Source organism: Chaetomium fimeti (assembly GCF_033439085.1).
Source record: "Chaetomium fimeti strain CBS 168.71 chromosome Unknown B0H64scaffold_1, whole genome shotgun sequence".
In the NCBI taxonomy this organism is placed as follows: domain Eukaryota; kingdom Fungi; phylum Ascomycota; class Sordariomycetes; order Sordariales; family Chaetomiaceae; genus Chaetomium; species Chaetomium fimeti.
The window spans coordinates 2930161-2949585 of NW_026944329.1; the positions used below are offsets into that span (position 1 = coordinate 2930161).

Consider the following 19425-nt stretch of genomic DNA (forward strand, 5'->3'; position numbering starts at 1 on the left):
CACGTTATCTACCGGAGGTGCTTCTCAGGGACCGGGCATGCTCTTGCGAGTCGTGCCCCGTCTTTCCCACGCCCGTTAGTCGACCGCGGAAGCCAACCTGTACCGGCGGTGCGACCTCAGCGTTGCCGTCCAATGCAAATCCCGACGGCATCCCGCCGCTCTTTAGGCCGGACTCGGGCCCTCGGTTCCTCAGTGTCGGGACGGGTTGCAACAAATCCCACCCAGTGCCACCATACCATACCACATCCCCTCTTTCCACGGCCGCAACCAACAAGGAGGCAAATCACCCAACCCTGCTTTAAAAACGAGGGGACGCGATGAATCAAGATTACGTTTGGACTGGAAACGGGCCATCCCAGGTACGGATACCAACAAAAGCTTCTTCGTCGCTAGGTTCCCCCGGAGGGGCAACAAAGATAGAGTCCCGCCCATCGCTCTGGTGAGTCGAATGGAAACGAAGCGATGGCTGACGAGTTCTCAGGCACTTGATGGGTCACCCGGCGGTATGCCACCCTCGGCTTTGATGACTCGACCGCTTGCCGATAGTCAACGCGGGTCGTGGACATCCAGTCAGGCGCCCGACCCCCCCTCGCGCTTCACTGGGCTTTTGGTCCAGACGCAGAAACAGAGGTCGACTCACGCCTGTGGGCTGCCCAGTCCAGCACCGACAGCTCCTGCAGCATCGCCACCCCACTGGCCGAACCACGATGTCTCATCCGTCGCCGGATCGTGGGCCCCAACCAGTCCAATAAGCCCAGCTGTTGGCGAACCGGTGGCTCTCGAGTACAATAGCCAATTCCTTTACCCTCCCAACACTGCAGCGTCAGTTATCTTCGATACCGGGTTCCATGACTGGGCTGGAAACACTGGCTTCCCGCTGAGCTTCGACCACACCTACCCCGGGGGTCATACAGCCCCACCGGTCCCAAATGGACTATCCGCCGACTTCAGCGCCCCTTGGCCTAGCCAGACCCCGGGGCCGAGCAGGTCGAGCGGGCAGCTCCTGATCCCAGCATTCGAATTCCCTCCTCCATCTAATTCAACCACAGTCGCCAATCGTATTCTTCCCCTAAGCAATACCGAAATCTTCAAACAAGAAAACACTCCACAACCGCACCCATATCCCCTTTGCAAGCGCCCTCTTTCCCACTCCCAACAGCGGCCACAACCCCACAAAAGAGCAAAGGCCCCTTCCTCTAACGACGACAACCACTCACCACCGCCAACGACGACGGACAGAAAACCCCGGACCAAACCACTTCCTTCAACACATCCTCAGAGTCCGACTTCCGCAAAAGGCCCCACCCTCCGCACCGCCGCCCGCCGCGTCAAACGGCCTGCGCCCTCCCTCAAGCCGGGCGAGTCCCCCGCACACCAACGTGCTCGTACCAACCACAACCTAGTCGAGCAACAGTACCGGCACCGGCTACACGCGCGGTTCGAGGCGCTGCTGGACGTCCTACCGGACGGTATTCTCGGTGACGAGGAGGAACACCATGAGGGTCCCTCGGGGGGCGACGGTGGCCTGTGTACCGCCGGGGGCGGCGGCGGTGTCAAGGGGAAGAACAACCGCCGGATGAGCAAGGTGGACGTGTTGAGCAAGGCGCAGAGGGTGATTCAGTTCCTACAGGGGGATACGGAGCGGATGAAGAGGGAGATGGAAGAGATGAGGAGGGAGAAGGAAGCGGCGTTTGCGGGGATGGCGCGGGTGCGGGAGAGAGGTTAAAAGGGTCACGAGAGAGGAAGGATGGGAGGTTATTCTTTGCTTTCGTTGGGCCTTCAAGGGGGTAGAATGGAGTTAAGGGCTTGAGGTAGGCGGCATCGTTACCAAAAGGCAAACTTGTGGAGGGGAGCATCATCCTTGGTTCTAGAGGTGTTGGGACGTAATGGGATATCCGGATATACTTCATACACAACGGCGGTTTGGCGGGCGCGTCTCGCTTCGTGGCGCCTGGCTTTCATTTGTCTTTGAAAGACACAACTGACCTTACGAACATCTTACACTTTGCCTCTCCATGCTTGACATCACAGCGCTGCCGCCGTCCGAACTTCCTGTGCTCTCTTACCTAGCCATGACATTTCTTTCCCACCCCTCTATGAGCGCCGACTATTACCAATTCAAGGCATAGGCACCCCTTCCTCTCAGCTGTAACCCCTTGTTCTACTTGAAACAACCTTTGCTTTTTCTCAGCAGTCTCGGGGGTGCCCGGGTGCCACTTTCACACTCAAAATAGACCCTAACCCTCCCCGAGGCAAGCTGTGCCCATTTCGTGTTCGTAACATACACAGTACTCCTCCTGCCCAAAAAAGGAAAGGAGCTCGTCGCTTGTCTCTCGGTTGTGTTCAGGCCACGTCCCGGAAAGCCAGGAGCGAAACCGACAGTCTGCATGAGAAGGATCGCAGAAGATCAGCACCCAAGGGAATTCGTCAAAAGTTCCGGCCGAATAGTTATTGTCTTGATTACTTCACTGTGCTGTAAATACCGTGTACGCCTATTCCACAGCCCCATGATTTTCTTGGTGGTTTTTTCCAAAAGAGCGAAAAAGTCCCGATTACCGAAAGCGAGAAGCCCGGGCCCAAACAAGCGAGGAGGATCTTCTGAAGACGGGCATTCCTGCGGACCACCAAGTGCAGACCGGCCCGCCATTTCGGTGAGACGAGAACACACAAGAAGCTCTGCCGAGCGGCGTGCCGGGGTTGAGTCGAGGTCCCCGGCCGGCAACGGTGAACGGTCACAGGACTCGGATTTCCGCGGGACCGGCCCGAGCTGCCCCTCTCGGCTACCGTGCATTAGCGTTCTTTCCTCCCTTCGGTCCAACAGGATCAATTCCTCTGGGACTTCTTTCGGCCAACTGGAGGGCGGAATACCGCCCGTTGGACGGCCTTTGGGGGCGAGAACACCGGGTCCCGCTACAATTCGCGAAGAAGAGAAGTGGGACAGAAAAAAGCAAAAGAAATGAAAAGAAAAGAAACGCATATGAACAAAACGGGCTGTTCCTCCTACATGCAAGTATATTAACTCCGTGGCCAAGTGCTAGGGTTGGTCGGTACTACCTAATTGTCTCAGAAACGAAGGGACTCAGAGGGACTCGGCCCGTCACGTCGTTCCACGCCTAAGACAACGGAGTCAAAATCAGCCCGATAGGTCACCACTGACATTTCCCAAAGTTCTGGAGCTAGAATGTATCAAACCCGTTTCGTTGACCGAGTGGTGGGTTCAGCCATGGAAGCCCGGTCGTGACGCTCGCTTCCCCTGGATCATCGCCACGTCCTTCATCAACGCTCTCCGCGGCCATGTGAGACAAGTTACGGGATCGCCCTTCCTTCGTTAACTCGGCCGACACGCCTAGCAATGGCGCCGAAGAGTGCGAGACAAAGGGCATCGAAAAGTCTTCGCGAGGTGTCTGTCTAGCAACACCACGCGATAGTAATACGAGGGGAGATATGCCACGGTGCCCCTGTCTGAAACATAATTCTTTTACCCTGATGTTGTTTTTACCTCATACCAAGTATTGAGCTCAAGCCTCATTCGCCACCATCACCACTAGCTTCTAGGGGCCCTATCCGTGCAGAAATGAAGGGGCCAGTAGGAGACAAGGTTCCAAAACAGCAACCTAATCACAGACGTTCACCATCACGGAATGGAAATGTTTGCGAGCATCGAGTGCTATAGCCTAAAGCGTGACCTTGACCCATCTGCCCCTTGACTCAGTGTAGACTATGCAGCAGAACTAGGCTACTACAACCCTTGGTCGGGACGCCCGCAGGCGATAGCATGGTTAGGAACCATGGGACTCCAATCCCACGCCAATAATGCCTTTCCCTGTTTCGATACAGGTCTGCGAAGCTAACGCAAGCCACGTACGGCTATGTGTTGAGCCATCTCATGTCCCCGCGGGCATGCCTCGCAGGGAGCTACCCTCCCCGTAAGTCAGGGTAACAAGGAGCTACTTTTCACACTATGCGCATCTTACGAGTGGTTGTTAAGCATACCGTATTATATGTTCTCACATTTGGTTGTTTGGTGGCAGCATTGGTGACTCCCTCCCTATCATGCACGACGCCATGTTTGAAACCTCAGACTATCAGCAAGTCTGGTCAATGCTATGCAAACGTGGATCCTTGGAACCCTGGTGCTCTATGTCCCATATACCCTCCTTTAGCCATCCACACATGGCCAACCGCCCGTTAACCATCAAGCACCATCAGCCATTAACAACCCGGGGTCAACAGATACGTTTCCCCTTCCGTAACGGGCAGACCATCACAATTTGACAATGAAGCTTGGTTGAATGTGTGTCTGGTGATATCTGGCAGCGAGGTATCCAAGTTCTAGAGGAGACAACCATGCATACAACGTTCAACCTCGCCGGGCAAAACGGGGATTGGGTCCGACGGGTTGCTTTGTGAGCAGCCGGCATTGGTAAGCATCGAGAAGTGACGTGCGGGTACTTTTTCCATGTTACAGGTCGAATCAGCTCGATTGTGTCGGATTTAAACCGGGATATTCGCAGATCTTTTTCGTTGAGATGTTGGCGGCGTGCTGTCCAAGGATTACGCAATTTCGCCCTGGGAAAACATCCATGCTGACTGCCTTCCGTGTCGGTGCCGCGGGGTCGGGATTCCAGCGGCATGAGATAGTCAGTTGCTGCGCCCCCAAGCACCCAGCACCACGCGTGACGGTGGCACAGCGGGACTTGGGGTCTCAGATAAATCACCTATCCTTCGGCGGGTTGGGAGTCTTGGGGACTCGGCTCGGTGAATTAGCGCTCACCGTGACAGTGAATCCGCATCAAATCCGGGAACGGGTGAGACAAACGGGCTCGACGCTAAGGTATGGGTCATGCACCGCCCATGCTGGGCTTGCGAGACACAGAAAGAAACACGGCTTGATTGGGCGCCAAACGAGTGCGAAGGAGCTGCCAGGTCCCTTCGAACTGGATGGCCGGGTCCGTGGGTTGCACCGATGGATGGACCTGCATGGATCTTCGCGGTAGGCGAGGGTAAGGTACCCGTCTAGACCCTCACCGCCTGGTCGGAGACTTCAGGGGGTTCCGATGCCACGATAGGAACTGCGGGGCTCGACCACGGAACCGGATCTGGCTCGGCGCATTTCCTTCCATTCCCGCAGCGGTGCTGACGAACGAGCAGGATAAGCACCGCGGGGATGCAAGGACGGCCGGCGGGTTCTGAGACGCCGAAGCATCCGTCGGGACCGAGGGTTCGTCTCGTCGACCGTGTGAGAGAAATGTTGTTGATAGTTACAGAGTCTGGGGAGGGGCTCAAAGCCGGTATGATATGTACATACACAACACCAACAACACCACCAAAACGCCATCTCCCAAGATCGGGTGAAAATGCATGGAACAGCGCACACCTTGGTATCCAAATACAACCATAGAGGTACAACAGTAAAGCCAGCGTAAGGGAAAAATGAGAAACCACAAAGATGACCCCAAGACAAGCACTCAACTCCTCCAAAACCTCTTACTGTCAGAAACACTCACACCACCCACTCCCGGGATCGCGCACGCCCACCCGCTGCACCACGAACTGCAACTCCCACCTCCCCTCATCATCACCATCCTCTCCCTCCAGCCCCTGCAACCCCTCCCCTTGATACCCCCCTTCATAATCCTCATCCTCCTCATCCTCATCCCCATCAAAACTCCCCACACTCCCCCGCCCACTCCCATTCCCACACCCCCTCCTCCCAGACCCCCTACCCCTCCCCCTAGGCGGCAGCAACACCACGCTCGCCCAGCAGCACAGCCGGCCCGCGCCGGCCGCCGTCGACAGCGCGTCGGCCTCGTCCTCGCGGAAGCCGGTGAAGTCGGCGAGCAGGCAGCGCGAGAAGACCCAGTCGGCGGCGTCGTCGAAGTGCGGCTGGATGCGCACGGGCCGGCGGCGCTCTGCCGCCCCCCTGGTGAGGGCGGGGTGGGGTTTGGTTTTGGTGGTTGGTGGTGATGGGGATGATGATGAGGTTGTTGGTGGTGATGGTGGGGTGTGGGGGGTTGATTGGTGGTTGTGGTGGTGGTGGCGTTGTTGGTGTTGTTGGTATTGGTCTTCTTGTTGCTGGAGGTCGCTCTCGAAGCGGGAGAGGAGGGTGCGCACCAGGGCGCCGGGGAGGGCGATTTGTTCCAGCTTGCCGGGCCCGTTGGGGGTGGGGAAGGTGGTGATTTCGAGGCGGCAGTGGGGGAAGTGCATCAGTGGTGATGGGGCTGGGAGCGTGTCCTGTGGTTCTTCACATGATGCTGGCTCCATGTCCATGTCGCATTGTGGGTCGTGGTTTTGGTTTTGGTGTTGTTGGGTTGATGCGAGGAGGAGGTCAGAGGCATGGAGCGCGAGATCCATTGCCGAACTGTCTGGACCCTTCTGGGTAGTAGGCTGTCTTGCTGGAGGGTGCATGGTGGCGATGTGTGTGTGTGTGTGTGTGTGTATTTGTTGTAGACTTGCAGTGGGATTAAACTCCAAACAATGTTTCGCAGACGCAATGAGGGAAAGTGTAACGTTGAGCAGTGGAGATGCGCGACCTTTAAATAAATAAGGCACTAGTAAAGCTCCGAGTCGAGTCAAGACGGGCTAAGAACGGGATGGTGGGGTCCCAACAATCTGGCATGCGAGAGAGATACCGAGATCTTTATGTGTTTCGCAGATGCAGGGCGTCAGACGCAGGGCAGAAAACAAGAAAGGAGGGGCTGTTCCGGGAGCCTGGTCCGAGACAAGGCGGGCATGATAATGGACTTTTATTAAAAAGAAAGAAAAAAACCACACGAGTGAGCCAGATCAGGAGGCGTTGGTCCTGGTCAGCCAGCCAGGGATGCCAAGCCTGTCGTTCTTCTGCTGTCCTGCTCCTGCTTTTGCTGCGACTTTGCCTTGTGCATGTTCGGTTCCCCTGTCCAATCAGGGCCTCATAGCGACAGACCCAACCCGGACGCAGCTGAGCGTGCGCAGGCCGAACGTGGGAAATGATGCACGGCGGGTCGCTACAGAGTGCGACCCAATTGCCCTCTCCAATTTGCATTTGCCGACGGCAATCGCAGAGGAATGGATCTCTCAATCAGGGGGGGTTGGCGCGCCGGGCACCTGGGCGACAGCGGTACCACGAGCACAATGTCTTGGGAAGGTCTTGGACTTCCGATTTTGGGAACCCTCTCGCCGCAGCTCGGCTTGGCTGCTGTCAGTGCCACGAGAAGCGAGAAGCGAACACTGTGAGAGTTGGAATGCGGAAGGGAAGCGTTTGTGGGGGCCTGCGCAAGAATGCAGGACTCTGGTCCCGAGAATCTGGGAGTCTGGGCGGACGGGCTTGGTTTGGCCTGCTTTGGACGAGAGCAGTTGCGATTGGTCGTACAAAGATGTTCTCGGGTGCAGTTCCAAGACATCCAATTGGCGAAATAGATCAGCCCCCCTCTCCCCATGCAGCTCTCCCGAAGCGGTCCAACAGCGGAACACCAACTGTCGCAGTGTCTGTGCCATTTCTCACGATACCATGGGCCTGGGTTGGTCTTGGTCCTCGGGCCGAGTTGCAGGGTCTGGCAGTGCTTGCCGAACACGCACTCACGCTGGAGTCAACTCCGGACCCCGCAAACGGGCGTACCTGCCCCAAGTTGGTCGGAACTCCCTCCAAGCAGGTTCGCCGCTCCACGCAAGTGGCAGTTGCGCACCAGTTGCACACCACTTCGATATTGTGGCACTGTGACTACGACACTGTGAGACAGTGACACTGCGACACTGCGACACTGCGACCCTGCGACCCTGCGACCCTGCTTGCGTAGCGCATGCTCCCCCTTTTGGAACCTTTTTTTGACCTCGGGTGGTTTGCTGTCGAGATGAGATCTTGCCTGTTCAAGCCCTCGGAAAACAGCACATGACACATCACCTGCTCTCGCCTCTTGGTACGAGAAAGAGAATGGCTATCTTCGGTCTGCCTTCCCCTGCCCTTCTCCCGCGAGCCCTGGCTTGGCCCCCGTCGGGGAGCTCGGTGGAGGACAGAAGTGAACTAGTGCACAAATCAGGTTGGGCCAGCCCCTGAACGCCCGCCCGCCCCCCTCCCGGGACGGTTGAGGAGCTGCATATCAACGCTCTGCACGACACGATGTCACCCATTCCTACAAGTCGGTTCACGGTTGTCGTGCCCACCCATATTGTCAAAGACGCAGGTTCTCCTCGGGAACCTGCCTTTCGCTTCCGGCTGGTTGGGTTGGGGGCGGCAAGGTACCAGGTGGCCATGCATGTCTCAACGACATTTCGGTTGCTTTGACCGAGCCCAAAGAACAATGGTTAAGCAAACAATCATGGCCACCAACAAATGTACCTGACTTTCCCGGGCCTCCGGCGATCACAGACACGTCAGACTTCCAGAGGCGTTTCTCATGGCAATCTCACCGAAATCGCAGGGTCAGGGGCGCGGACCGGTTAAATCGACTGTCTCTCTCGGACACAATCGACTGTCTTGGCGGCCCACGGCCGCATTTGGCTTAGCCAGGTAGCCCAATACATCTCCCACCAAAACTTTGCAGGGCGTTTCATCCACGCGCCTGGGCATCAATCGCACCCGACAACTTTGACGAACTTTGAAGTTATTGATAGTTATTAAATCGCTGGAAAATGTAGTCTTCGCTGAAACGTTTAAAAACATAATAAAATCAATTTTATTTCAATTTGCAATACCGCTAGCCCAGCCCACCCAGCTACCTACTTAGCCTATATTCCTCTCAGCTAGCTAGCTAGCTATATACCGTTACCGATAATAATAGTTATAACTATTATTATCGCTATTTACTATAGCTATTCCTTAAAGCTTTGAAGGTTGGATTAATATAACGTTTAATCCCTAGACCCTTATAGATTTACCTCCTATAGATTCGCCTCCTATAGATTCACTGTATTCCGATTCGGATAATACTATAGAGGATCCGTTATATTTGTTTATATCCTATATCTAGGATTTGTTCGATACCCTCTTCAACGATATAAATGTTGTTGCTAAAGATCTCGGCTTCTACATTTTTAAACAGTGGATATCGAATTATAACTTAAATAAGAAGCTAATACACTATAACATTGCCTATATCGAGGGTAAAGATTCGAAACCCCGGAAGGATAAAGGGCCGGATAACCTATAACCGGTAACTAAGACCGTTAAGAAAGGCTGTTTATAGAGGGTGAAGGCGGTTCGATCGACCCATATTGAAGATTAATAATAGTGTTTAACTATAATCGAGTCTATCTATAACTATCCTTTCGATAGTGCTAATGTTGAACCCTAGAGTTCAGATTACTAGTGCTGTGGCCATCTGGGGGGCTCTACAGTACTGTAATTGAATTCGTATGGCCTGTAGCTATATACTGGTATCTTGGTTGTGGCGGTACGATTACTGGGTGGCTAGCTATCTTAGTTTGAAGAAGGTTGGTTCTTCTTTTCACTAAGTGTTAGTTTCTCCCGAATCGAGCTACCCTGCACCTACCCTGCACCTGGGTTTCCCAAGCGAGCTACCCTGCACCCGGTTGTTCCCAACCGGCCTACCCTGCACCTCTTGGCATCCCAAGCGACCTACCCTGCACCGGTGGTTGGCTCCCAAGCGGCCTACCCTGCACCGCTTGGCCCCAACCGGCCTACCCTGCACCGGTTTTTAAGGTAGTAGTGCAAGTGGGCCCGGGCACTTCTGGGTGCGGCTGCGAGCAGGTGAGCCCATTTTTAGTCAAACCTATACAAATGAGTTTTGCGGGATTCAGTTTTTTACCACTAAGACCGCTGGGCCGAATTCGGCACTGTGCCCCGGTCGGTGGGTATATGAGAAGGAAGTAGTAAATCCAACTCCAGTGGTTAAGATAGCAAATATAGAGGCATTCCCAAAACAATAGTGGTCTACCTACTAAATTAACCACTGTTATAGGGCCTAGGCCCTGTAATTACTGCTGGTAGCTAAGCAATAGTTGTGACGGCCCGGCGCAGTCACAACAAGGTTGGTTACGTAATGAGCCACTTATACACTGCCCCACCCTCGGCACCGGGGGATCCACCTTTGGCGCATCCACTCTCGACACATCCGCCAATCAGCACGCTTGGTTCTGAAGCATCCACTTTCATTCACTGAATACCAAGACAGGTCCCTTGTTGATTAGATACAGGGGCTCTGTATCTGGGAACTATCCAGGAACCTGTGAAAGCAACAGCAACAGCGACCGACCGGAACCGACCGTCCCCTCGTCTATAAAAGGCCGCTGTTTCTCCCCTGGAACCGCACTTAGTTTAGTTCTTTACTTTTAGTTGTATTTTCGTTATTGGGTACAACCTTCAGGCTCGTCCTAAGTTCATTTGTGCACGCCGTGACACTACAACTAAAAGTCACTTCACCGGCCGGCGACGGCGACAGAACATCCATCAAGATCTCGACAGAAGACCCGCGGGGCAACACAACAGAAGACCTATTCAGGCACACTCGACTATGGCAGTCCCATCAAAGGATCCAAAGGGGAAGCACCCTGAGGATAACGGCTCCGAGGAGCATCCAGACAGCAACCCCCTGGCAGTAGTCCGGGAGCGGGTTAAACCCCTCGAGGGAAACTATAACCGAACCGACGATGAGTCGGACACCATTGCTTTCTTCCGGCAGATTGGTTTAACTCTCAGCAGCAGGCATTCGATGGCCCACGTCGACGGGCATATAGGCAGCTACCCTCTCCCGGACCTCTATAACCGACTCGCACAGAAGGACCTTGAAGGCGAGGACATCGTTAAGGAATTTGCTAAGAGGACTGATAACCTCCTTAACCAGACCCCTCTCCAGCTCTGCGATTCAGACGGAGAACTCGACGAGATCAACCAGCACTGGGTCCGCTTGGACCTAGGCCGTACTCTCTTGCTAATCCATAGGCTCTTCGCACAGCGGGATGCAGCGATCTCTCTTTCCCAGACTCTCCACCGGGTATCGATCGATAACCAGCTCCTGTTCCGACAGACCTTACAGCGGGTTCGAGAGCTGGAGGCTAACCCCGACGCGGCAAAGGAACAGCAGATCCTGGACCTCATCGAGGCCCGCGACCACTTGAACTCCCTGCTGGCCGAGGCCCAGGAGGAGGCAATTGCGGCTAGCAGGGAGGCCCGAGGGCTCCGGTCGAAGCTAGCTCAACGCAGCGACCCGAATCACCCCCAGGCCAGCGTGGAAGACGACGACCACAACACTCAAGGCTCCCGGCACCGGAGCGCAAAGATCAAGGACCCGGACCCTCTGACGATGGACGACGACCTGACACTTAGGGTTTGGAGGGGCCAGATGAACCGGAAGCTCTCCGGAAACGCCGACTGGTTCCCTACCGAAGACCATCGATTCGCCTACGTCACTGGCTTGGTCAAGGGCACAGCACTCCAGCACCTCCAGACCTATATCGATGAGACGAACGAGGACCGTTTTACCACTGTTCAAGAAGTCTTTGAGTACCTGGAGGATACCTTCAAGGACACAATGGAGATCCAGAAGGCCGAACAGAGCCTGGAGCAACTGACGATGTCTGGCAGCGACAAGTACCAGGACTTTGCTTCGAAGTTCATCCTCTACGCGACTCAAGCCAAGGAGCCGAAGTCAAAATGGAAGAAGGAGTTTAACCGGCGGCTAACTTACAAGCTGCAGACCGCTCTCGCCCGGGATTACATCAACTCCGGGATCGACTTCGAGGCCTTCCGGCATCTCGGTGCGGAGATGGCCCTCCTACACGAGCAACAAGACTTCGCTCGCCCAAAGAAGAAGGAGAAGGGTTCTACTAGCGGCACAAGAGCAGGCTCTGGTGCTCCTGCTCGCGGTGGCACCCCGGCTCGACAAGGTTCAGGCACCCCAGCCCCTGCTGGAGGCAGAGGCGCCACTCCACGCCTCAGCCAGGAGGAGAAGAACCAGCTGATGGCCGAAAACAAATGCTTCTACTGTAAGGAAGTCGGCCACTCGTCCAGGGACTGCACGAAGCGAATGGCAGCAGAGATCCGGCGCCTCGGTACGGGAGCTCCCACCACAGCTCCGACACCCGCTGCAGCACCTACTCCGACTACTCCTCCGGCCCCAGAGGCGGAAAACTAGCTGCCCTGGGACAAGCCTCCCTACCAGGGCGATTTGATGTACGACTATCGACAATCAAGGTAGACCTCCAGAAACTGATAGGCGGGGACAGCCTCACCGTCCCCTGCACCCTAACTAGCAATGGAATTGGAGTTACCTTAACTGCGTTGGTTGATACAGGAGCAGACCTCTATACCGCGATCGATCCCTCAGTGTCCACCGAGATAATAAAGAAACTAAACCTCATCCGCGTCCCCCTCGGGCGGTCGATCCCCGTAACCGACTACCACGGACGCCCCGGCACCCCGATCACCTCAGCACTGGTCTCGAACCTCTGGGTTGACGGCCGAATGGAATACTCGGCGCCCATCCTCGAAACCCCTCTCGGACCAAGCCAGCAGATGATCCTGGGCCGAATTTGGCTGGCGATCCACGGCGTGCTTCCCGATGCAAGGCACCGACGACTCGTCTGGCCACCCGAAAGGTCACGTGACACCCACCACCGGGTAATCGAGATTCCCTACGAAAAACTGCGTGCGCAGCCTGTCGACCCGGCACACCAGCAGGATATGCAGCGGCGCGACGGCGCGATCGAGAAACAGGACCGCCGACAACAGGAACAGCGGACCCTGAGCCTCTTGAAAAGGAAAAAACCCGATCCGCCTACCCTGGACCTACCCCGCACCGAGCAGCTACCCTGCACCGAGCCCGCCGGCCCGTGCGACCCACTGCACCCTGGTCGGGGAGGACATAAGGGGGCGCAGAAAGCGACAAGCACGGACCACCATTACAAGCACGAACAAAAGATGGCAAAGGCGCTGCGGGAACCTTACAGCGCTGACCCCCCTAAGGAACGAACGGTTGCAGAAGGGCTCCAGTGGGAATGGAGCCAATACGAAGACACGAAAGGCCTTGAGACCGCTGCCCGCGCAGTAATGATCAGCGCTGTAGCCATGTCTACGATGCTGAAGAGGAACCCGGGGCACCAACACAGCTTCGTATCAGTGGGAATCAGCTCTATCAACTCCATTCAGAAGGTGATCGATCACAAGAAAAGGCTCCTCGAGGGAGAAGACGAAGATACACAGAGGGCGATGGAGGCGGCAGCAAGCAAGCATCCCTACCTGGAAGAATACGCCGACGTGTTCTCGAAGAAGGAATCAGACAACCTACCACCACACCGAGAAGCGGACCACAAGATCGAGGTGGAAAGCAAACAGGGCTTGACAACCAGTCCACTGTACGGGCACACCCTGACCCAGCTGGAAGCCCTGAAGGCCTATCTAAAAGACTGCTTGGAGCGCGGATTCATCGAGCCCTCCTCGGCTCCCTTCGCCTCCCCGGTACTGTTTGCATTGAAATCTGACGGGTCATGGAGGGTTTGTGTGGACTATCGGAAGCTGAACGCGCTGACAACCAAGAATCGGTACCCCCCTCCCGCTAATTGACGATACCCTGAGACAGCTGGGAAAGGCCAAGATCTTCACCAAGCTAGACATCCGACAGGCGTTCCACCGCATCCGAATGGACCCAGAGAGCGAAGACTTAACCACCTTCCGCACCCGCTACGGGCAGTACAAATATAAGGTGATGCCGTTTGGGTTGTGCAACGGCCCGGCAACCTTCCAGAGCTTTATCAACTCACAGGTGTTCGAGTTTCTAGACCATTTCCTGACGGCTTACATCGACGACCTCATCATCTACTCGGACAACGAAGAAGAACATCAGGAGCATGTCAAAAAGGTACTCCAGAAGCTCCGAGGAGCTGGCCTACAAGCAGACCTCAAGAAGTGTGAATTTCACACCACCGAGACTAAGTTTTTGGGATTCATCGTGGGAACCGACGGCATCCGAGTTGACCCCCAGAAGATCGAAGCCGTGACCTCTTGGCAGACCCCAGCGACGGTGAAAGGAGTTCAGGCCTTCCTCGGGTTCTGCAACTTCTATCGCCGCTTTGTGGAACGATACGGCAACATTGCGAGACCCCTACAGAAGCTGACAATGAAGGATCGAGCTTTCCAGTGGACCGACGATTGTCAGGAAGCCTTTGACCACCTGAAGAAGGCTCTGACCACGACCCCACTCCTTGTCCACTACCAGATCGAGCGCGAGACCCGCCTGGAGACAGACGCATCCGACGGGGTCATCGCGGGAGTTCTCTCCCAGAAGGTTGACGAGCTTTGGAGACCTGTTTGCTACTTCTCCAAGACAATGAACGGCCCGGAAGGCAACTATCCCATCCACGACAAGGAACTCCTCGCTATTGTCCGTGCCTGCGAGGAATGGTATCCCCTGCTCCTGGGCATCCAGAAGAAGTTCGAGGTCTTGACAGACCACCACGCCCTCCAATACTTTATGACCAAAAGATTACTAAACGCCCGACAAGCAGGTTGGTCGGAGTTTCTAGCACCCCTAAACTTCGAGATCAAGTACCGGCCCGGCAAGATGAACGCGGCAGCGGACGGCCTTTCCAGGAAGACGGAGGACCTTACCACCCAGAAGGCGATCCAAGCCGCTTACCGAACACAGACCCTTTTGCCGGCTCACAAGTTAGACCCACAGGTGTTGAAAGAGTTTCAGGAGATCAGCGAGCAAGAACAAGACCTCCTGAACACGCAGGAGCCTCCGATCAGCGTCCAAGCCTGCAAGATCTGGAGCATCGACACCGACGACGTTGAAGGACGTCCCCAGGGGGTAGACCTCATCGACAAAATCCTGCAAGCGAATCGAGGAGCCGAGAGCCTCGAGTCGTTCCGAGAGATGGCAAGCAAGCCCGGCAATGACACTGACTGGACCATTCAAGAAGGACTCCTCCTGAAGGGAGGAAGGTTGGTAGTAGCAGGAGAGGACAACCTGCGTACCCACCTGTTGGCCGAGATCCACGAGCAGCTCCCTACTGCTCACCCAGGCCGAAACAAGATGCGGACCCTCGTTCGGCAACGGTACTACTGGCCAAAGATGTTCTCGGACATCGATACTTTCGTCCGCAACTGCCTCACCTGCAGGAGATCACACAAGCCGCGCGACAAGACACCCGGGCTCCTGAAGCCCCTAGACATCCCGAACCGACCCTGGCAGCACGTTACGATGGACTTTCACAGCATGCCCGAAGACAAGCAGGGCTACGACCAAGTCTTTGTGGTAGTAGACCGACTGACCAAAAGAGCCTATTCCCTACCCTGCTACAAGACAACCACCGCTAAAGAGATGGCAGGCATGTACTACAAGTACGTTTGGAGAAACCACGGGGTTCCAGATTCGGTGGTCTCGGACCGAGGCCCGCAATTCATCTCCCACTTCTGGGACGAGTTCTGCCGAATGCTAGGAGTCAAGATCAAGCTCTCCTCTTCCGAGCACCCACAGACTGATGGACAGACCGAAATCATGAACCAGTACCTCGACCAGCGATTGAGGCCCTTTGTCAACCACTACCAGGACAACTGGGCCGAGCTCCTGCCTGCAATGGACTTCGCCCAGGCCATCCTCCCGCACGAGTCTATAGGGCTTTCTCCCTTCGAAGTGGAAACCGGATACCAACCACGAATGTCATTCGACTGGGAAGCCCGTTCCCAACAGTCCCTTTCGGAAGCGGAAACACTCAGCAGAGAGGACGCAGTGAAGATGACCTCCAGGATCCAGGAGGCCGTCCTCCTAGCGAAAGAGCACCTCGAAAAGGCCCAAGCCACCCAGAAAAAACAGGCTGACAAGCACAGACGCCCGGAAGACTTCAAGACAGGTGACTACGTCATGGTTACGAAGGGAAACTGGCAAACGAATCGACCGAGCGACAAGCTGGACTTTCCGGTCTCAGGGCCGTTTAAGATCTTAGCTAAGAAGGGAGCTTCCTATCTCCTAGACCTGCCCGACACCTGGAAGATGCACCCGGTCTTCTCGCCCGACAAACTGAGGAAGGCTCCGAGCGACCCGCTCCCGGGGCAAGTCCCTACCCCGTTACCACCAGAGGAAATCGATGGGGAGCTGGAATACCAAGTAGAGAAACTGATGGGCTCTCGACTGACAAGGGGGAAACTGGAGTACCTGGCCAAATGGATCGCCTTTGACGACGACCCGGTCTGGTACCCAGCAAGAAACTTTAAGAACGCCCCAGCGGTGGTTCGGAAGTTCCACGAGGAGTTCCCAGAGGCAGCAGGCCCTCCCAAACGACTAACACAATGGGAAAAGGCACACCTCGAGGAACTAGATGAAGAAGACCACCCGGAAGACGACTTTCCGGAGTCACAGGCAAAGGAAGGACCGACACGATCACGAAGAAGGTACAAGTCATGAGGACACGACTCTCTTTTCTTTGGGGGGGGGTAGTGTGACGGCCCGGCGCAGTCACAACAAGGTTGGTTACGTAATGAGCCACTTATACACTGCCCCACCCTCGGCACCGGGGGATCCACCTTTGGCGCATCCACTCTCGACACATCCGCCAATCAGCACGCTTGGTTCTGAAGCATCCACTTTCATTCACTGAATACCAAGACAGGTCCCTTGTTGATTAGATACAGGGGCTCTGTATCTGGGAACTATCCAGGAACCTGTGAAAGCAACAGCAACAGCGACCGACCGGAACCGACCGTCCCCTCGTCTATAAAAGGCCGCTGTTTCTCCCCTGGAACCGCACTTAGTTTAGTTCTTTACTTTTAGTTGTATTTTCGTTATTGGGTACAACCTTCAGGCTCGTCCTAAGTTCATTTGTGCACGCCGTGACAATAGTACTGTGCATTGCTTCCCCAAAGTGCATTGTAAGCCCTGTTAGTGTGTGCACTACAGGGCCTCACCCACCTAAATCTAATTAGGTTATGAGCCCGGAAAAGTACTATTTCCAGCTGTAGGCTTATAAATTGCCCTGCAAATTAGAGCCTTTGAACGCTATAAGCTTAGCCTGTTTCTACTGCTTGTAGCTTGGAATCCCTGAATTCTTCGTTTCTCCAAGCTAGAAACCACTATAGGAACTTCGACCTATAGATAGACCTCCTAGTGCAAGGTCGTCAACTATACTAGATAGCTGACAGTTAATATAGAGCTTCTGGGGGCCTATATTTTAACTTTTCCAACAAAGCCCGAAACGTTGGTTTTCTCAAAGAGATAGAAAAATCTAGCTTAACTTCGAAAGCTAGGGGTTATTATACCCACTGAAGGTACTATATTTATAGGCCTTCCCAACAGCCTGATCAACTGTATTGGTTCTACCGATTCTAGTAGGTAGGTAAAACGTAGTACCTCAAGGTACTAACTACTGCTGTAGCCAGTAGTTGTAGTTAAACTACGTAAAACAAGGACCTCTAAGAGCCGCACTGAGTAGAACTTAAGGCCCTAACAACCCACTGTAAGGTTGTTGGTCTAGGTAACTAGACTACCACTATAAGAGCGAATAGTGGTTACGCTATATCAAGGCTAGTAGCGTGTAAAAACTTACTGTGGTTACAGTATAGAATATAACCCGGTATTTTATACCGTTGAAGTCCTAGACCTATATAGTGGCATAGGCCCTATAACTACAGCGAAGGTAGTAATAGGATAGTGCTTACCAGCCTACGGCAACTGGTATAGCCGCTGTAGCCTACGGGCCTGTACAGAGGCACCATGGCACAGCCTGGGGGCGCTGGGAGCCCCCAAGCCCAAATAGAGGAGTTGCAAACCCGATTAGAGGCCCAGGCTACCCAAATGGCACAACTGCATGCCACTATAGCTACGTTGACGGATAGTTTACAACAGTTTACTGTTCAACAACAACAACGGCCCCAGATGCCTACCGAACAGCAGCTTACAGAAGCTATTGCTTCTGAAGTAGAAAATAGAGTAAAGTGTCACGGATTAGGCCCAACGCGGTCTTGGCCTGCGGGATGCGGGACGTCCCGGCCAATCATTTAAGGGTCCAACGGCCAATCGTTGCGACACGTGAAAGCGCTCCCGACGCTCCCTCTCGAGGAAGGGAGCACGGGGAGCACTCGCCGCACTCACTGCTCACGACGCTCCCATCGCTCCTCGGGAGCATAGGGAGCAGAGGGATCAACACGTTAGATAGCAGTATATAGTCACTCGTTCTGGAGAGCTCTGGGAGTTCTCCAGTTAGCAATCACAACTACAGTTCGCTACAAGCTCGAGAGCCTACTGTTGAGACAAGTCTTTGTTGTGCACCCTTTGGCTGCACCGAACCTAAGCACCCTTGAGAGGATACCTTCGACCGATACTGAACCCTAACAGGACGGGTCCAGAGACAGGTTCGTCACACGTTGCTAACTCCCTTTGATCTGTTACAGTTCAGGCTCGAAGGTAAAACGACATGGCAACTCAACCGACGCCGGGCCAGATCACGGCCGCGCTTCAGAGAGTCACCGAACGACTCGACGAAACTGAAGAAGAGCTTGCGAAGACCAAGGCCAGCAACGCGGCATTGGCAGCCCGACTTGCGGCGACCGAGGTCCACACCAAGGACCCGGCCAAGACGAAGGTCAAATTGGAGCAACCCGAGAAGTACGGGGGCGACCAGGAAGCCTTGCCAGGTTGGATCACGGAGATGCGGAACTATCTCGACCACAACTCGCACCAGTTCGCCACTGAGGAGTCCAAGACCAGGTACGCCGCCACCCGACTCAAGGACAAGGCCCTCAAGTGGTTCACGGGAACACTGAGTGATTTCCTCGGCGGAGCAATCCACAAACCCTTCACCAAAAAGGTCTTCGAGAACTACTCCGAGTTCGAGAGTGAGATTCAGAAGGTGTTCGGTGACAAGGACGAGAAGTTACACGCCCAGGAACGGCTAGGACGGCTGAAGCAGACTAGGTCAGCCACCGCCTACGCCACGATTTTCCGACAAGACTCCATGAAGGCAGAAATAGACGACGAGGGGCTGATGCACCTGTTCTACGGAGGACTGAAGGAGGAGGTCAAGGACGAGCTCTACAAGGAGAGCCGACCTGACACGCTCGACGAGTACATCGCCATGGCTGTCAAAATTGACGACCGACAGTTCGCCCGCAAACAACAGAAGAAGGGCAGCGAGATTCAGCGATCCGCAGGCTACCACAAGCCCAACGACAAAAAGAAACGCCAGCACCAGAGCACGTCATACGGCACGCACTCGGGACCCATGGACGTCAGCGCTGCCCAGGCACAATGGGCAGGAAAGAGAGATGGTGCCAAGGACAAATCAGGCATCACTTGTTACAATTGCGGCAAGAAGGGGCACTTCAAACGAGACTGCCGCAGCAAGAAAGAGTGGAGACCGGTTCCAGGGAAGGAAGCTGCCACCATCGACCAAAACACGGTCGGAAGAAGAACCCGATTTCTGGAGGTCGCAGCCGCCAGCTACACGCAGGACGACCTCGAAATCGACATTGACCGAGTCATCGAGCAGGACGATGAACTC

The 19425-nt window shown here is 54.9% G+C and overlaps 2 protein-coding genes across 2 annotated transcripts; one reads left to right on the forward strand and one right to left on the reverse strand.

Moving 5' to 3' along the window:
* The first annotated feature begins 159 nt into the window (after positions 1 to 159).
* On the forward strand, positions 160 to 1944 carry B0H64DRAFT_21887 (uncharacterized protein). The gene is made up of 2 exons (XM_062799550.1): positions 160 to 359; positions 482 to 1944. The coding sequence occupies exons 1-2, from the start codon at positions 318 to 320 to the stop codon at positions 1724 to 1726; spliced, it is 1287 nt and encodes a 428-aa protein (XP_062664245.1). The 5' UTR covers positions 160 to 317; the 3' UTR covers positions 1727 to 1944.
* Positions 1945 to 5021: 3077 nt separating this feature from the next.
* B0H64DRAFT_449140 (uncharacterized protein) lies at positions 5022 to 6408 on the reverse strand (the record flags this gene model as incomplete). The annotated part of the gene is made up of 1 exon (XM_062807075.1): positions 5022 to 6408. The coding sequence occupies one exon, from the start codon at positions 6406 to 6408 to the stop codon at positions 5494 to 5496; it is 915 nt and encodes a 304-aa protein (XP_062664246.1). The 3' UTR covers positions 5022 to 5493.
* Positions 6409 to 19425: the final 13017 nt, after the last annotated feature.

Excerpts from the sequence above, each read along its gene's own strand:
- B0H64DRAFT_21887 (XM_062799550.1), top strand. The coding sequence starts at position 318 with ATGAATCAAGATTACGTTTGGACTGGAAACGGGCCATCCCAG. Across the intron at positions 360-481 it reads CTGGAAACGGGCCATCCCAG|GCACTTGATGGGTCACCCGG; the intron begins GTACGGATACCA and ends ACGAGTTCTCAG.